At 39.3% G+C, this 20,086-nt stretch overlaps 1 protein-coding gene across 1 annotated transcript in view; it reads right to left on the reverse strand.

Annotated features, from left to right (window-relative positions):
• Window positions 1-8,688: 8,688 nt before the first annotated feature.
• The window catches only part of man1a2 (mannosidase alpha class 1A member 2), a 176,312-nt gene continuing 164,914 nt past the window's right edge, over window positions 8,689-20,086 (reverse strand). Inside the window, exon 14 of the mRNA XM_023337180.1 lies at window positions 8,689-8,752. Coding sequence (XP_023192948.1) covers window positions 8,704-8,752 — 49 coding nt within the window. The 3' untranslated portion in view covers window positions 8,689-8,703. The remainder of the gene's footprint in view (window positions 8,753-20,086) is intronic.

Consider the following 20,086-nt stretch of genomic DNA (forward strand, 5'->3'; position numbering starts at 1 on the left):
GCCGATATTATCCACCTCAACAGAGGTCTAAAGGTCAACCGCATTCGACCCACCAGGTTATGTCTGCAGTTACCAATATTCACTCCGGTGTTTCCAGCTCAGCGACCTTCTTGCTACATTTAGCAACATTTCAGACAAAAAAAAATCGGTATCGACCAAAATCAGAATCGGCAGGTCAGGATTTTCAAAGACCGGCCAGAAAATTGCAATCAGTGCTCATTGCACTGATTGCAATGAGCAATCAGTTGAAAGCTATCAGTTATAGCAAGATGCTATAAAAGAAGTGGAAAGAAAAGAAAAAGCCCTAAACTCTTCTCACAGGACCTACATTTTGAAACAAAAATCACAGGAAACCTTTTGATTTTCCAAGAAAGCCAAAAAAAAAAAAAACATGTCAGAGCAAACAGAGACAAACCCGAGGCCGTCTTCTCGAAAAGATGCGTCCAAAACTGAATTATTTGAGCACCAAAAACAAAAGACATGTTTGGCATAAACCAAATACAGTGACATGATCGATGGTGATCTCAGCCTATTTTGCAGAAATGGAACCAGAAACATTAAAGTCACTGAATTATGTCCTCAGAGTTACTGAGGACATCAGAAAGACAACCGGAGTTACTGCAGCCAAAAGCAGCGACAGCAGATGGATTTATTTTTATGCACACTGTTCCACACGTTTGTTCAATTTATTTTATTCACCTGATTTTCAGACACGGTGAGGATAAAATGATTAATTAGCGTGTGCCTTCATATTAGTTTACTGTAAAACTTCAGATACCAGGTAACCGTTTGCTTAAGCCGAATAATGTTAATATTAGTATTTTTCCCATCGACATATATATATATATATATGCATGCCATCAATTAGGAATCAACACCAGACTGATTATGAATCAGCAGAAAAATACATCTGCAGCTTCACAACAACAACAGACCAGCAGAGATGGAAAACAAAGAATAAAGCAACTCAACCCTGCAGCCGATAATTCATATGATTTCAGAGGATTATGCAACTTGATATAATCATTAGACGCAACATTAGGAGTATGTACTGTTGTTTCCATGTTCACAAAGGACTGTGCTACACTGCTCAGGTCCTGCACAGCACCTTTTGTTTAGTTACTTCTCACTGACGGAGACGCAAGCAGCCGAGTTCTCACTGTTTTCTACCGTCTGCTGAAACTCTTTCTAAATGTTTCTGCAGTTATTCTGACATTTGGATGATGTTTTGCTTTATTTTCACTGAAACTGTGAACTTCCTTTAGGTTAGAATTTCATTAAGAGGTCAAATACTTTACAGTTTGTTTTTGCAACCAGTGGACCTGATACTTTGTTCTTTAACCTCCTGAGACCCGGGCTTTTGTTTGATGTGCATTTTTTATGTCTCCTTACTATTTGGGATTAGTATGACCTAATTTTAGTTGAAATTAAATTTTAGCTTTCTATGTGCTCTTGAACTATGTCAAAACCAATGCCCTCATATGAGGACAATGGGTCTGTTTTTGCATATACATTTCTCCTTGTCATTTGGGATCATAAGGACCCAATTGGCCTAAAAATGAAATTTCAGCTTTCTACAATAAGTGGTTATCTCAAAACCCAATGTCCTCAGACGAGGACATTGGGTCTATCTGTGTGACGATAAGACCATTCAATCAATGTTATTATTTACATCTGTGTTTACAAAAATGTAATGTCCTCATATGAGGATGCAGGGTCTCAGGAGGTTAAAGGGGCAGTATCACTTTCTGTATTTTATAGCGCAACGAAGTGTTAACTTCTGTTGTTATAAAAATCCTATATATATATATATATATATATATATTTGACTTAAAATTTATTTCACATTGTAATTTAACGCCTTGAAATCGGGCGTCTGTCTCTTTAAGAAACTCCTGCTCTTTCTGAAACTCCGCCTTCAGGAAGTAGTCACAACATGGCTCCTCTATTAACCCTTTAACAACATTTTTACCAGCGTTGCACTGAGAAGCAGCTCCTATGATGAGCTCAGCAGATGCTCAGTCCCACCAGGGGTTTGCTAATTGCTGCTGACTAGTCTGAAGGAGCCGAGTCACGGAGGACGGCTGCTCTGTGTGGCGGAAACTTGGAAACTGCAGCTTTGTGGAGGAGCTTCTTCCTTGAAGGCAGAGCTAGGTCCAACCAGGTGTTTTTCACAGCTGAATGGTTACCTTGGAGATTAAAGGATTTTTTCAGACATGCATGAAAGAGTCAAGGTATGTTTTGATGAGGGACTAACATTATAATATGATGTAATGCTAAAAAAAAACTTGATTTTATGGGACACTGCCCCTTTAAGTGAATCATATTATTTATTCTTTTATCTAAAATTAAATTTTTATTGAACATGTTCTCCTGAAATCTGACTTAGTAATGGCACTGCCACATTTAGCATTCATTCTAACACTTTTTTTCGTTTTAAACTCCTAACTGAGTGTCTCCTGTAACTATGGCAGTAACTAAGCTGCCACCATCAGCAGGTTCACTTCTCAGTACTTTAGCTTTTGGTTTCCAGTATGTAAATACTGAAGGTTTTTCTGGGCTCAGGGGACTCATGGCTGTTATTCTCAGTGTGTTTCCCTGCAGCTGGAGTAATAGATCTGGTTATCTGGATCATATTTAGCAAATATGATCCAGATAAGAAAAACATGAACACATTGTAGGACTCTTTATAACCCTATGCAGTGAAATAAATAAAATAAAAATAGTGACATGCATGAAACAAATCCCTCCAGCAACACTGGACGTGTCATCTGACAATCCCAGACTGCATTTATCATGTAGTTATGATTCAGATGCTCCACAGAGAAAAACATTAATTTTTATCTTGAAGCTGAAGGACGTCTCAGCTGCAGTCGATGAACTATCTGCAGCTGTTTAGACTGACCTGGGAGGTCGTCTGTGTCACCAGGTCACCGAGATCAGAAACACTCTTACGGCGAAGCAAAACTGAAATCGCGGTGTTGCGTAATGAAGAGCAGTTATTGTGTCAAAACGTTTCTATTCCAAGGAGTTTATGTCAACAGAAGTGAAGCAAAACGTTTTACCGATTCAAATGTTTCAGAGCATTAATGAGCATCGTAAATAATTTATCTCGTTTATTTTCAGAGTGAAGCTGATTAGAAAGTCTGAGTCAAATGTCTTCCAAAGGTTTTTTTTTTTTTTGTCAAACTAAAGGTATAAATTCTTAAATATGTGTTAAAAAAAGACCAAACTTATTTGGGAAAAACTTTCAAGATCATTGAGAAAATACAGAATACTTACCATACCATGTGCAGCACGTATATTTCAATTAAAGTACTTTTTCTCACAAGTTGCGTTTCCATTGACCTTCTAATTGCGCAATTTGACATTTTGAAAATAAATTCTATTAAGGGAAACACAGCAAATAAAAAAACTTAGATAAAAAGTTCTGCAATTAGGATGAGGTTGTGTTTTTTTTGTTGGCTGTATCAAAATTGATTTATTTTGCAAAACTGCATTGGGAACACTTGTGTCACATGATCAACAAATCTATTCATGTGTGATTTTAATTGTGCTTCTTATTTAATGGAAACACAGCAATCGCAAAATTTCATTTTCCCACATTAGCAGAATATCGACAGAGTTTTGCACACATTTCTAAAGAAAAGCAGATTTTGCCATTCAGACACTTCCTTTCTCCTGTTTCTGCCTCATCAGAGGCTCAAACCGGTTTGTAGGGGAACTGGAGCTGGAGGTGACAGAAACAGATAAACCATTAAGGGAAAACTCTCACTATCTGTTCAAAAGGAGGAGATATTTTCAACACAAGGACCCAGAAAAAACCTCCAAGGTCCTTCAGTCACCAAAACAGCAGCAGTTTAAAATATCATAAACATGACGGCTGCCATGCCCAGGTTGAGAAACCTGGGCATTCAAAGCAGGAACAGAAAAAACGTATTCATTTAAAAGTGTGACAGAGTTCTTATTTAAGATTAAAGCTATAAAATAATCATAACTGTCTGGTCTTTGATGAGTGTTTATTTTTAAATGCTCCAATCTGTTTGTGTAATTTAGCATTTCTGAGGCTTGTAAAGTCAAAAACTGTCCTCAGCTGAACGTGTGTTCCCACCAGCCGTGTTTAGTCCGCTTTCATTTCCACGGGTAGCGCAGATAAACAGAACACCGGTTCGTTTGGGAAGGCGTCAAATGCGTATGTAAATGCCGAGTGGATTGGAGACTGCTCCAAAAGCAGGAAGTGGACTGCAGCTCAAGGCATTCTGGGTAAACATAACCAAACTAGAATCTAGCGCTAGCTGGAGAAATGACTCGTGGGCTTTTACCGAAGACAAAAAAGAAACACTACAACCTCTAAAATCTGACGCTACTCCATTTTGGTTACATTTTGTGAAGAAGGAATTTGCGCTCATTGTCTTTTTCTGAGCTTTTTGGTGTCGTTTCCTTCAGTTGTTCTTGGTGCAGCGCCCCCACAGGCGAGGAGGGGAACAGGTTTTTGAAAACGTGTAGTTCGTTTGACACGATGCCGAGTGAAAGCGAACCGCAGCCGCTGGAAATGTAACAAATGTTGCAGTTTTGGTCCCCCATCGGTCACATGCTGCAAAAAACTCTGACAAAGAGAAGACGGGCGATCTGCAGAAGGGTTGGTTGGGACAAAATGACCTCACTTTTACCTCACCAGTCCTCAATTTACCAGGTTATGGCTAAGTCTTAAATAGAAAACAGTGTAATAATAAAAGGAACACAAGCAGAGTGGCCTGTTTATGACTGCAGCACAGTTTTCACTGTGAGGCTGTAGAACGGCTGCTGGAAGCAGCAGGCAGTGAAAGGCTGTTGTTGGCGAGGAGCTGAGTCGGGTTTCCTGTTGGTGAACCTGAACCATCAGGTCTCATTAATATGTGAGGATATCTGTGATCAGGATGTTAAGCTAAGGAAGGACTGGGATATTTCTTCCTCTGGCTTATCTTCAAGAGTTCAAAACTCAACACTACAAGGGTCATGATTTCCTAAGAGCGCAAAGAAAACCATAATTTCTCCCACTTTAATTTCTAACATTTTGTGTATTAGCATATAATAAAAAAATGGCCTGTCCCAGCAGAAACGTCATTGTTTATTACATAAAAACAAAGTGGAATTGAAAAGGCTGTGTTTGGAAAGCCAATTACAACCTCGCTGTTTTCACAGGTTTTTAAGATGGAAAGTACAAGTCAGGCCCGACTAATCCAAAACATTTGGATCAGCAACTGTGGCCACCTTGACAAAAGCAGGCAGCTTGCTGGAGTTTACACAATGCCAGGAAATAAAGACGTCAGCAAGAACGACAAGGCCATTTCTGAAACAATATCCAGAGCTGGATAACTTTTTAGTCGTACGGACCAATACACACACACATCGCCAGGCAAGTTAGAGTCAAAGTGCCTGGCCAAGGGGCACGTTGGCGTCTGACAGGAGAAAGCTGGAATTGAACCTACATCCAACACAATCACAAGTCAACTAGTCTACCCACTGACCAGTCGCCCACCTTTCAGTGAAAAAAGATTCACAGAAAACCTTTAAGCTCTGACCTGAACCTTCAGAGCCACATAAAGGCAGTTACAAAGTCGGCCTTCTATCCCCTGAAGAACATCTCTAGGATTAAAGGATTAAAATCTAGAGAAATGCATTTATCTTTAGTTGCATTGATTACCGCAGCAGTGTCTTCAGCTCTGCCTAAAAGGTTAATTGTCCGGCTGCAGCGGATCCAGAACGCTGCTGCTGGTGTCCTCACTAAATCCAGGAACATGGACAAGAGAATAGACTTTAAAATACTGTTGTTGGTTTATAAATCAGTGAGTGACACAGCAACACAATACATTAAAGACCTGTCGTCATCGTATCAGCCTTCCAGACGTTCTGAAACCAAACATGGAGAAGCAGCATTCAGCTTCTATGCACCACAAATCTGGAACAAACTTCCAGAAAACTGCAAAACAGCCGCAACTCTGATTTCCTTTAAATCTAGACTAAAAAGCTCACCTGTTTAGCCTTTGATTGATAGTAAGTGGGAAATTGATCAACATTTTTGATGTGTGTTAATGATCTCGACAAAATGTAACGTTTATTTCTTGTTTCAGAAATGGCGACTATGTGATGTCTGTATGATGTCAATCAGCTTTTAGATGAGGTATTTGATTAACATCAAGTTGTATTTTTGTCCTATTTTTTTATTTCTCTCTTTGTTTTTTTTTTCTTCCTTTACTTCCCAACTGGGGGTTTTGATATCCGCTGTTTGGATTTGTAATTGTTGGTGTGCTGCTGCCATTCCTGGACAGTCGTCTCAAAAGTTCATTCACACCAAGGTGTGATGGTCAAATATTTTTTTTTACAAATTCATCTAAGTCTTAATGTTGTGCTTCTGTACCTTGCTTGGTTTAAATGACTCATAGGTGTAACGGCAGTGGGCTGACTTTAACCCCCCTGTGTCCTTTTGACAAACACACACAGGCACAAAGGTCCCAGTTTTACATGAGTCACAACAGTAATTATAGGCTTTACTCTCAGTGCTCAGTGTGGACAGTTAGAGGGTCATGACAATAGTTTAGAAAGTGACTAAACAAGTTTGGCTTGTTTGTGAAGGTTGCCATTTTAAAGAATTTGCTCTTTTAAAAAAAATGGCAGCATGACTTGCACTAACTCACTGCCAGGTCAATGTTTGGCTGCACTGTAAAAAACACAAAATCTTACTAAGTCGTTTTGGTCTAGTTTCTTGTGCCATTAATTATCACACTTTAAAACAGGACAAAACTAACTCACAAGTAACTTTTCAGCAAGATATACGAGTTTGTTTTAAGTCAATACTTTCTGACTATTGATGAAAAAGTGCTTGCTGTAAGTGAAATAATCAATATTTATCAACATTAAAGAAATATTGACTTAAAACAAACTCGTATATCTTGCTGAAAAGTTACTTTTAAGTTGCTTTTGCGTTATTTGAAGTGTGTTAAGATATTTGCATGAGAAACTAGACCAAAGGTACTTGGTAAAGTTTTGTGTTTTTGCAGTGTGCAAACACAAAAACCAGCCAGTGATTTCCAGGACAGTTACCTCCTCCATGTGGTGGAAGGTGGATCATTTTGGACCACAAATTAAAGTGACCTTAAGAAAATTCTGCAGAAACAAACAGAAGCGACATTTTAATTAGAGTGGCTCTGAATTTTCCACAGCAATGTTGTTATAAAATGATACAAAACAATATGACAGATCAGAGTTATAACTGCAGCTGAATCTGGGTTTTTCGTTTTTTTCCCCCTCAACCAGTTTTCTCTAACAATGTGATCAAGCAACAGTTCAGCAGCTGTTATCGCCGCCTCTCGAATCTCTGCCTCACAGCTTGAAGGCCAAATAAATACCTGGGATTGACTGAGTGCTGCTGGAGGGAGATGAGAAAGACCCGAACAGATGGATGTGATAGAAAGGGAACGTTTACTGGGAGTGTTTGACAAAAGAAAAATGCACACGGCAGCCATCAGCACTGCTTTACATATTTTATAGGAAACAGACACAAGTAAAACACGGAGGCCGCAGCTCTTCGACTTTTAAGGTCAAGAGTCGCCATGTTAGTTGTTTTCTGGTGGAAATGTGCAGATGCTGTGTGTTATTTCTGATTCTGAAAAGAGATGTCATGAGAATCAGTTGAAATATGGCCGACTGTCAGGCTGTGGGTGAAAAGCGCCAGGCAAGAGTATTTCTTCTTCTTGATCTTTTCCACATTTTATCATGTCACAATTATGTAGAGTATATACCAAAAGTTTGGACACACCTTCTAATTCAATGGGTTTTCTTTATTTTCATGACTATTTATAAGGCAATAAATCCCACTTATTAACCTGACAGGGCAGGTTGACCTATGAAGTGAAAACCATTTCAGGTGACGACCTGTTGAAGCTCATCAAGAAAATGCAGAGTGTGTGCAAAGCAGTAATCACAGCAAAAGGTTGCTACTTTGAAAAAACTAGAATATAAGGGGCATTTTCAGTTGTTTTACACTTTTTGTTTAGTGCATATTTCCTCATGTGTTATTCATAGTTTTGATGCCTTCAGTGTGAATCTACAATGTCAATAGTCATGAAAATAAAGGAAACTCTTTGAATTAAAAGGTGTGTCCAAACTTTTGGTCTGTACTGTATATTTTTTGGAATTTTATATGAAGGAGCAGCAGATAGTGGTGCATAATTGGAAAATAGAAAGAACATGGCGTACAATATGTTGGGTAAGTCTTTACAATAAACCCTCGCATCCATTCATCGTCTATCCCCGCTAATCCTACACTCTAAACTTTGACAAGTTGACTTTACTTAAAAAAATCTTGGAAACCGATTGCCTTGAAAAATTTAAGTAAGTTTAACTACTATTCTTACGTTTTGTTTACTTAGCATATACTTGTTCAGTGTACTTCAGACCTTGTTGTATGAACTTAATTGTGTCAAGTTAATTTAACTTAGTTTAGTGAAGTTGTTTCAACTTAGAAATAGTTAGTAAATTATCATCTTCTCAGCTCAACTACATCAAGTTAGTCCAACGTACATGAACAGCACGGTTTACTTAGCAGAATCTAGGAAACCGATTGCCCTAAATACATTAAGTAACCACAACAAAAGATTTTAAGTTCACGAGATTCAACATTTTATTTTAACAAAATGATATGCAGTACTTAGCATAACATAACAGTCAATAACCCCACAGGAGCCTGGATGAAGTCTGCCATGGCATCTGAATCCTGTGGATAATAAGAAAAGTACAAATTAAAAAAAGATTGAGATGAAAGTTTAGATTTTTTTTCACAACCTCTGACAAACAGAATAGTAACACATAGCAGAGACATTGAAGTCTTTCATCATCCTGGAGGAAAACTGAGAGACATCGCAGGACAGCAGTCCTGTGACAAAGATGTTTCAAACAACATCTTTGGTCTACAAGTAGGAAAAACAATAAAAGTAATAACAAACATATTTTGAAGAAACTGAATCACATTTTCTTTGCAATAAGTAGCATAAAATAATTTTTAACCCTCATTTGTTGCCTGGCTAAGACTGAATAGTATTTTGATGGTTGTACAGTTAAAGGAGCAACGGCAATTTTATAAACTGTTATCAGCTGATTATTATATTAATGCCACACATTCTTTTTCCAGTCTCAATCATCCCAATATCATCAATACAAATTCTCCCCCCCAAAATATGACTCAATGTCCCTTTAATGCACCACCAAACTGGCTGGTTACAACACAAACTTTGAAAACTTTGGCTTTTTGTTTTTTCTTGTGAGGATCCCGTCAACCCAGCAACCAAGATCTGCTTTTAATTCATTTTTTACACTTGCTCATATGCTTTTCAATACAAAAATGACATAAATATTGTTTTGATTGCTCAGAATTGACAAAAACAACAAAAAAAAGTTAGATTATTTCAAAAAAAATTTCAAAATTTGTGAAGTGGACCTGTTTCAAAACCCTTTTTAACCCAAAACCCACAACTGACAGAAAGTCCCAATAAAATACATAAAAATAGGATGTTTGTATTGACAAAGCGAGTATGAATACTTATGCAAGGTGATGTAAATTGCACCAACAACCAGCCCAGTGGTGTGTGTGTGGGTGTGTGTGTGTGTGTTGAGGAAGTTTATTACAGATCTTTCTGGGAAACAAACCAGTGGTGCGTGGAAAGCTCTGAGAACACAGTGAGTTCTCTCTCTCTCTGTTTTGTTTTTCTCTGTTTCAGCCACAGCTTGCTCGCCCGCTGCACACCGCCCCATCACCTGTTTCTCAGGGTCCCGTTCTATAAACGGCACCGTGCCTGCTGGAACCGGTGGCTGTTTGCTCAGCTTGTCTCCGTCCTTTAACAGTTTGCACAAGCAGCTCCACTTCTCACACTTCTTTTCCACGTCTGACTTCTCCACAGGTCAGAGTCCAGGCGCCCTGTTAGATCTTCAGGCGGCTGCTGCTTGCTTGCATGGCCGCAAACACCTCAGTTGTGAAAGCCATTCCAGGTAGGTAAGTTAGGAATCATAAAGTGATTGTATGAAGTATGTGTCTGGTTTTAAATCTTAAATAAAATCGTCTGAATGGGGGCCGAAATGCGGCAAAAAAGGGGATTCCAGAGCCCAATTATTGGATCAGCGACCCAATTAAAGTAGTTTAAATGAGTTTTATATTCTCATATAGAGAGAAACGAACACAACTTCTTCTATTTCTACTTTGTTTGCAAGCAGACAACCTTTCTTGTTGCGCTGTAAAGCCATTTCTCTCCCACATTAACACCCTCGACGTTTGTCTGATTTCCACACATTTATCGTTCAGTTTTCAATCAATTCGCCTCTGGACGTCTTGGACGTCTGACTCCATCCGTCGGTAAGAGCAGAAAGTGTTGGTGCTCGCAGACTGGCAACAGCATCTGCTGGTTGGCGCTTTGCTGAATGGATGCTCATCGCTGTGGCAACATGTCCCCGCCCCGACACGAGTTGTCAGGTTTGACAACGCCAACCTGCAACCCGCCCGTCTTGTGTGGCAACGCAGATCAACTACGGCACATCATCCGTGAAGGCCTCATCAAAAACCCCGGGAAGCAGATGCTGTCAGGGCTGCGGCTGGTTACTCTTGGCCCGCTGATGAGATCTCTGATGGGAGACGTAGAAAACATGAGCCAAATGATAATTAATGTGTGTGTGATACAGCATGTAAACCAGCATTGCCTTAAAATAGATTAATAATTTATAAAATGCTCATCGATCACGGCGTCTTTGTCTGTCGTCAACCTCGTCGCAGCCTTTGAGTACTTTCCGTGTCCTTATGAGGCTTCCGTAGTTTGTCCTACAAAAGGAGTGTGTTTACATCACGTCACTTTGCTACGTGCACTGACTCCCTCCATGACGCCATCGTTTCTCGTTTCCTGCGTCCCCGTGTGGTCCTGAGGGCGGAACAATCCCCGGTAAAAGGGCGACGCTCTCCAGTCCTCAGCCGTTACGAACCAGAGGATTCGAGTTTGTCGAGTCTCTGAAGAGGACTTCCTGGGAAACCACCACTTCCTGTTTCAGCAAAACTTCCTGTTTGTTTTTTTGGGGGGGGTTTTGCCAATCGCTGAACCTCCCGGGAATTAGTCGCTGACCCGTCTCGTACGTTTTGGTCGCTGTTATTAAAACTCACTTAACCTTCCTGGGTTGTTCGTGATCTGAGATTCATTACAGTTTCATTATTTTTTCACTGGATTATGACCCTGGTTTAGTACAGGATCTATGAGTATTTCGCTAAAAGTGAGCCTGGTTTTTGGGGCGGTGCAGGTTTTGGTGAGGTGTGGGAGATGCAGTGGAATAAGTTATCTTAATATCTCATGGAAACTCGTGTTATTTTCAATTGGGAAACATGACTAAATAAATGTCCAATATTTCAATATACCAAAAAAAAGAAAAGCCTATACAGGACTGTTGAATGAGTGTGATGTACTAGTAGTACCATACAAATTAGAGACAGTAGCTGCGTTTCCATCGACCACACAATTGAGCAATTTCACATTTTGTAAATAAATTAGCTTAATACAAACACGGCAATTAAAAGAAAATTGTCTTTTGACTAAAACTTGTGGCGCTTTAATCAGGTGGGTTTTTTTAACCGTATCAAATTTTGTTTTTGTTTCACCAAACTGCACTGGAAACACATTTTTCACATCACACGAGTCACATGATGTTTGATGTTTCTACCGACCCAAACCAAGAACCAGAATACGACAGGAAGTAGTTGGAGGATGACGGCGCGGCGTGTTTTTTCATGACTTATAGCGTGAACGAGCTTATTCAGATGCCATTTTAATTGCGTTTTTTTTATTTAATGGACACATTTCAAATGTCTAAATTGTATTTTTTTGACGTTAGCGAAATATTGACAAAGTTTTGCTCCTATTTGTAATGGAAACACAGCCAGAGAGAGCAGCAGTAACCCAGAGATTGGTTCTGAGAAACCAGTTGGTTAGCAGAATCTGATTTAGACGGTGTGCTAAAAACGTTCATTGTGTTTAAAGCACTGACTACGTGAGGATCTCCAGACAACACAGTGTGGAAGGAAATCTCCTACATCTTGCAGATGATTGATGCAGGTCGTAGGTCAGTTCTTTTGACTCCGCAGAGCACCAGCTGAATAGAAACAAAACTGAAGTAAGAGAAAGTCCCAGTTACTACTGCTGGAAACTGGAGATCAGGCCTGAAATCTGGTGTTGTGATGGAGCTGAACCTTCAGAGACACATAGAGATGATTACAAAGGCAGCCTTGAAGAAGTTTTCCAGGTTCCGAAGAGATTTTGGAAACTCATCCATGTGTTTATTTTCAGTCGAATTGATTCCTGCAACATTGTCTTCACAGGTCTGCCTAAAAAAGTCAATCCTCCAGCTCCATTTGATCCCAAAAGGCTGCTGCCCACATTCTCAATAAAATTAGGGAAGCACAGCAAATCATCTTAGTTTTCACTGACTCCCTGTAGCCTAGAGAGCTGACTTTAACATGTGTTTGTTAGTTTATAAGTCACTGAATGGCTTCACACCAAAACATGTCATACTTTGTTCTTTAAATCAGAAATGAAAGCAAACATTTTCCATATGATTTCTGTGTAAATGCTACGTTCTATTTTTTTCTTTAAAAGTTGTCAGTCAGAGTCGGGTTATTGCCGGGAACACATGATTTCATTTAGGATCATCGCTCTCTAAAACAGAGGAAGGACATTTAGAGATGCACAGTACAATTAGAAAAAATGGCCGTTTTAAACTCACCATTTATCTGGTCAGGATGATGGGGTGTGTGTGGGGGCTGGGGGATGGACGTGTGTGTGTGGGTGTGTGTGTGTGTGTGTGTGTGTGTGTGTGTGTGTGTGTGTGTGTGTGGGTGTGTGTGTGTGTGTGCGTGTGTGTGTGTGTGCGTGCTGCAGACGGTTGCAGCTCCTCCGGCAGCATGACAGCGTCCATCACTTCACCTGGTTTTATTCTCGGCGGTGATAATGATCACAGTGCTGAACAGCCGTAGTTTAACTGTATGGAAAGACCAGACAGCTGTCCTGCTGAGGACGAGGCATGAAGCGCTGACCAGCTGTGTCCTGATGACCCTTCAGTACCAGGCTGAGATATTTCACATGCAGATTCTGACTGCTTAATGCGTGGCTGTTCGCTGCTGAGGCTCACACAGAAGAGCAGCGATGAGGGAAAATTCGTCAGAGGTTTCTAAAGTAATCCTCCCGATAAGTGATGACTGACTTCAGACTGAGACCGTGTGACTGCTGCAGCGTATGGAGAAGGTGTCATAGTGAAATCCTCGTCTCTCCAGAGCACTTTGTTTGCCTGTCAGCGATGCAGCGCCCTCAGAAAGTATTCGCACCGCCTGAACTGAAGCTCTTCAGCAGCCACTCGGCTCTGCAGAGATCTGGACTCAGGCGTTTCGGAAGCAGCAGGTCAGTTCTCACATCAGTTCAACACTTGTCTTCCCCTAAGCAGCTTCTGTTATTACAGCCTGAGATCTGGGTGTAGTGGTGGAGCTGAGCCTTCAGAGACACATAAAGACAGTTACAAAGTCAGTCTTCTGTCACCTGAAGGACATTTCCAGATATAAACAACTAATATCCGAGTCAGGTACAGAGAACCTCATCCATTTGTTCATTTATGTATTAACAGTGTGTTTACGGGTCTGCCTAAAAAAAAAAAAAATCAATCTTCCAGCTGCAGCTAATCCAGAACGCTGCTGCTCACATTCTGACTAAAACTAGTTAGAGAACATCCCACCAGTTCTACAGTCCTTTCATTGGCTCCCTGTAGCTCAGAGAATAAACTTTAAAACTTTGTACATTGCTGAACAGCTTAGCACTACTATACAGTAAAGACCTGCTGTTGTTGTATCAACCTTCCAGACCCCTCAGGTCTTCTGGTTCTGGTTCTGCTCTGCATCAGAACCAGAACAAAACATGGAGAAGCAGCTTTCAGCTTCTATGCACCACAAATCTGGAGTAAACTTTCAGAAAACTGCAAAATGGAGGCTAAAAGCTCATCAGACTCATAAAAACTGGAATAAGAATTACTTCTTGCCTGTTTTACAACTTTTAATTATTTTTTGGTTATTTTTTTCACTCTACCACGGTCATGTAATGCTTTGTGTTTTTTTGTTAATTGTGTTATCATGTGAAGCACTTTGTACTGCCTTGTTGCTGAGATTCTAAAGTAAAAAAAAAAAAAGACAACAGCTTTGAGGGGTATAAAAACTTTTTGCTGTTGCAGTGCTGAAGTGGAAATTCTCATATGAGTTTGCTCCAAATAGAAGATGAATAGCAGGCAGTAAGACGTGGGCACCCTTCCTCTGTTAACCATAAACTCCTCTGTAAACCAGCCGCTGCTGAGTCAAAGAAAAACCTCTGAAGTTGGAAATTTTAAAGTGTAACTGCACTACGCTGAAAAAGCCCCGCAGCTCCACGGACAGGAACATGAATCCTGTGTTCAGTCTTGAAATGACTAACGCCTCTTCCTGACCGAAACGTCTGAATCTCAGCGTCACTTTGACGATTCCTCAATATAAAACCTGAACAGTGAATGAAACGGATCGACCGCCCTGAACATTTCCAGCTCCATAACCTCGACTCAGGGCTGGACTTGGAAAATTATTTAACTCCTTTAAAAAAATTAAAAAATAAATTAAAACCCAGCAGGCAAACAGTAGAAGCAGAGAGGAAGAGGAGCTGTTGCTATAGATCAGGGGCAGGTATGTGACCCCTGACCCCCAAAAAACAACCCCACAGCCTCCCACTCTGCCCCACTGACCATTGTCTCTACCCTCTGCTTACTTGTTTCAGTATTTTTCCAGAAACGGCTCATTGTGTGACCTGGCCCAGTGTGTCAGTGTGAGTAAATGGACGCGTGTTTGAAAGCATAGTAGTTGGATGTAAGATAGAGAGATAAGATAAGATAAATCTTTATTGTCATTGTCACTAGAACAACGAAATTTAATGTGTGTGTGTGTGTGTGTATGGGTGTGTGTGTGTGTGTGTGTGTGAGGGTGGAGGTGTGTGCTCTAGGTGTGAAACTGGGTGACAGAAACCAGTTGTCACCTCTACCTGAGCTCCAGTCTCTGACTTACAGGAAATGTGAAGCGAAAGGCTCGACTCCGAGTCCTCGGCGAGATAAAAGGATGTGATGTCACACATGAGTTATTACCTTTGGTTGTTCTGACGAACTCCAACCTTCAACTGAAACGTAAAGAAAATGTGAAACAGTCATATTAGTTGTAACTTTGTGGCCAACTCCCTGTTTGCTTTGTAAAACTCTGATTAACAAGTACCGACTTTATCCCGTTACTCTTCATGAACCATAACACAGGAACATGTAAAGAAGCAAAATTAAAAAAAAATCTCCTCTACGCTTCTTGATTTTAAAAAAAAAAGAAAAATCAGGAACAGACTGATTACAGACTGACAATTTATTTCTTTTATTAGCAAACTTTATTCTATTCTCAGCTGTGTTTCATATGAGGTTTGTGCCAAGTGCAAATCCTGCACTCTTTTCCTAAACCAGCACGTTTAGTGACAGATAGATTTGGAAAATAATAAGAGCAACTTTGCCTTCCTGTTATTTGCTTAAAGTCTTGCTCTCTCCCGTTCTCTTGCAGCCTGAACGAACAGTACCTTCAGTGGGATGTGGAAATAGTTTCCTACGTCTCTCTTCCTCTGACTTCATTTACAGACACGTCACTCACAACGAAAATACACAACCTTGAATAATATCCCATTAGTAAGAACTTCTTCACTAAAGAGTGTGACTTGATTACTGACGACAGGAACCATATTTGAGTTTCTGACCAGCTGGTTATTGCGTATAGCTGAAAACCATCTGAGTCAAATCACACCCTGAATTCTCTGTTGGTTTGTAATTTATAAATTGAATCTTGTTGATGAATTAGTTATATACTAACCTTCAAAGTCGCAAATAAACTGACAAACATAAATGTAAACAATTGAAAATGGCCACCTGTTAGAAATAGAGAAATATTTAATACGCGTGGAAACAATAACTTGCCAATAAAGAACTGATTTCTGCACAACAGATTCTGTATTCTGGAAATAAGACATTTTATTTTGCATCCTCTGAAATAAAACAGTAGAAACTGCTCCAGAAGAACCTTTTGGTTTTGAAAGACTAAAATACCGACATGTTCATAATTTACATGTTCATCAATTTCTTGAAGAATATAAAGTAAAATCTGGCAAATGTAGGGCTGAATAATAAATCAATAACAAACTATAATACGGTAGATACGTGATCAGTATCAGCAGAAAATACATTCAAAAGACTAGTCAATAATTTCACTGATCTACGATCCTGAGCCGCACGGCATTCTGGGGGATGTAGGCAGAGGAAAGGCTTTTTATTGCTGTTTTTATATGGCTTTAGAAGCTTAACTTGTCTCCGGCAGCTAAGCTAGTTCGGTGGCGTGACGTCAATTAACTCTCTCGCTCTCTGGTTGCCTAGCAACAACCTGCCGAGTACCTTACGTAGCAGCAGTTTCGCCACAGTGCCTCATAACTGTTGGGAAACAACAACAAAAAAAACAAACAGCGGAGATGAATGAAAACTGGGAATAAAAGAAGAAAAGTAGCGTCACCGGCTTGACAGTATTTCAGTCATTTAAAACAAAAACTCATCAATATTATCAAGTCTACTGATGTGAAACGCTTATATTGTGACGCGTTTTTCAGCCATATTGTCCATCCTTAGGTAAATAACTTCGTTGCAAAAATGCCGCTTAAATTAGGACGCTAACGCCTGTTTTCTGTGAGTTTTACAGTAAAAAAAAAAAAATCGTGCCGTTTCAACAACATGAAGAGAGCAGCGCTGCTGCCAATGAATGTGTTTTATAACGAGAGAAATGTTTTTACATGTTACTGTAAGGTGTTGCAAACATGGGCAGGTCTTTCTTGTGAAACAGACTAAAGAAATTCATCACCACAGTTGATTTCTCAAATGCAGAGGAAGCATCACGGTGGGAATGATTCATACTTCAACGAAGCTCATTTTAGCAGGTGTAATGTCACAGAAACCAAAGTAGTATTTAAAAAAATGAACTCGTTTTTGTAACCTAATGTTTGCAAGTGAGAGCATCTGAAACATGAAGAGACTTAATGAGTTTTCCATTTGTCTTAACTACAGGACTTAGGCCACAGACTAATTCCTCCATTATCCCTTCCTGTACTTGTTAGGCATTTGTGACCCAATCACCAGACATGTTAAGTCATGGTTAAAAAACAGCAACAACAAGAAACACACCTTCCTTCAACTCTAGTTTTAAATCAATTAAACATGTCGGGAGACTCTGCATTCTTCACAAACTTCTAGAATTTAGCCGTATCTTTTCTTAGAAAGTAAGCGAACCTAAACAACAAAAATGACATTTGTTAATTTCTCTATTCGCTGACGATGTTGTTTTATTTCTAACGGAGCTGAAAAACTCAATTCCGGCGTTGATGGAAGTGATCCAGGAATTTGGGAGAGTCTCAGGCTACAAAGTAAATAATACAAAATCCTCTATTCTGGTATTAGATCCAGGTGAAGGGATGAACCCCATCAGTGAGATTAAGCAATTTAAAGTAGTGGAACATTTTGTATATTTGGGTGTTCAGATTATCCCAGAACTACAACAGCTGGTCAAATCCAATTATGAATCCCTAATGAAAACAATAGCTGCCTCACTCTCTGCCTATATGAATGTTGGGAAGAGTTAATGTCCTGAAAATGAATATACTTCCTAACCTATTATACCTCTTTCAAAGCGTTCCGCCTCCTCCTGAATTATTCAATTGGCTGAAAAAAAAAACATCTTAGGTTTTGTGTGGAATAAGGGAAGGTCTAGGCTTCGCCTCCCGTTGCTTTATTTACCATTTGATAGAGGGGGGTTAAATTTTACTATTAGGCCACTCAATTAAGGACTATTATGTTCTATTTTGCAGATAAGGATAATCCTCACTGGGTAGAAATGGAGTCCCACGATTTAAGTTTAGCTCTTCCATTGTTCATATACTCCGACACATCAAAGAAGTTACAGAAACACAACAAATCCCATTCTGGAAAACATGATTAAAATTTGGCAGGATGTTAGAAAAACCCTTGCGGAGCCAAACGACATGTCCCAGTTTAATCAGCTGTTTGCTCCAGGTAGAGCAGACGGAACCTTTAGGCTTTGGGCACTGCAAGGGTTAAAAGGTATTGGTGACCTTTACCCATCAAATTCTGATATATTTTTGTCATTTGGAGAGCGACAAACCAGATTCAAGCTGGATAAAAAGCATTATTTCACATTTCTTCAGATAAGAAGCTTTGTTAAAGCAAATTACAACAACCTTAACAAGCCCCCTCTTACGTTACTTGAAACGTTAATGACTCGGAATAAATCAAGGAAGGGCATCACTTCAGACTTTTATAATGTGCTGATCTCTAACTCATTAGAGAACTCAAATAATAAGCTTATAAACTGGAACTTGGACCAATTATCAAATATCAGTGAGCAGCAGTAATTGGGAAAAGGCTTGAATTAAAACTCACACAATGTCCATAAACAGCCGTGTTAGAATTCTACAATTTAAATGGCTGATGCGTATCTATGTTACGCATCAGCCATTTAAATAAATACAATAATAACATCTCAGATCTCTGTGTAGAATGTAATTGTAAAGGGACTCTAATACTGCATGTGGGAATGCAGACAAATCAAAGCAGTTTGGACAGAAGTAATGAAAGACATAATTGAAAAAAATATCTTAAAGCAAGTTTCACTGGATCCTAAATTGTTCCTGTTAGCTCTACACCCTGGGGAACATAACTTTAGTAAATCAGAACGTACTTTTACAGATATAAGCTCGTTAGCTGCAAAAAAAAAATGTATTGCTTTGGCTTGGAAAAATATCAGTAGACCTACAGTAGTGCCTCGCAGTGGTTAAAACAGATGTTGTCTAATTTGCCGCTAGAAAAAATAACATATATTAGGAAATCCAATGCCGGTTTGTGCCACGTTGTATAGATGTGTACATTCATATCTGATCAATTTGTAATCTGCTTGAATACCCCCGTTTTTGAAAAGCTGTGTTTTTTTTGTTTTTTTTTCTTTTTCTTTGTTGTTTTTCCTTCTCTTTTTTTCCCCCCTTTTTTGTTTTCCCTTTATTTCTTTGATTTTTATTTCTCTGAGTCGAGTTAAAATAATTACTGTCATGCAATAACTACAAAGAGAACCTGTTCAGATAATTACATGCTTGTATTTCCAAAGTGAAAAATCTCAATAAAAATATATATTGGTAAAAAAAAAAAAAAATTACGTTTGTTTCACCCGTCAGAGAAAAGATACTAATAAAAATGTGTTTTCCAGCTCAGGAAAGAATTTGAACGCCCTGTGACTTCTCGTTGCTAATTACAGGAACAGTTTGCGCCTGCAGCGTCTGACTGTGGAGGTTTGTAAAAAAAAAAAAGAAGAAACAACTGAAAATTATTTTGCTTTTTCCAAGATTTGATGTCATGATTTCTTAAGCCTGCTGTTTATTCTTTGTATTACTTAACGATGACGGTTGCTGTGCAGCGCATCGTGATTTTAAGTCTCCAAAAAGCGCTTCGTAAATGAACATTAGTTATTTGCAGTGTTTGACATCAGTCTTCATTTTCTGCTTGGAGATGCTTGATGTTTTTTTCAACTCATCTCAATGTTTTTATTCATTCTTTTTTTTTTTTTTTTTACAAATAGTAAATTTTCCTCATACATCCTGGTCAGATCCTCCACCAGAGCATGACTCTCCCTCCTCCATGCTTCATGCTTATTCCACTGAATTCAGATCTTAATTTTTGCCAAACATGTCTTCTGTTCTGGTGCACTTCTTGAGTTTCTCAGGCAAACCTCTTTGTGTTTTTATCAGTTTCCTTCTTGTACACTTTCCATGAAAGTTGAACATGTGGTCTCTTCTGATTCAGCAGTAGAAGGAGGCTGCGGTACTTCAGTCATTTTACAGGGTTTTTGGAGGCTTTATATAATTTGTCTTAGATATTTGTTGCAGCTGTCCCCAGGTTG

This window comes from Xiphophorus maculatus, chromosome 7 (assembly GCF_002775205.1).
Source record: "Xiphophorus maculatus strain JP 163 A chromosome 7, X_maculatus-5.0-male, whole genome shotgun sequence".
In the NCBI taxonomy this organism is placed as follows: Eukaryota; Metazoa; Chordata; class Actinopteri; order Cyprinodontiformes; family Poeciliidae; genus Xiphophorus; species Xiphophorus maculatus.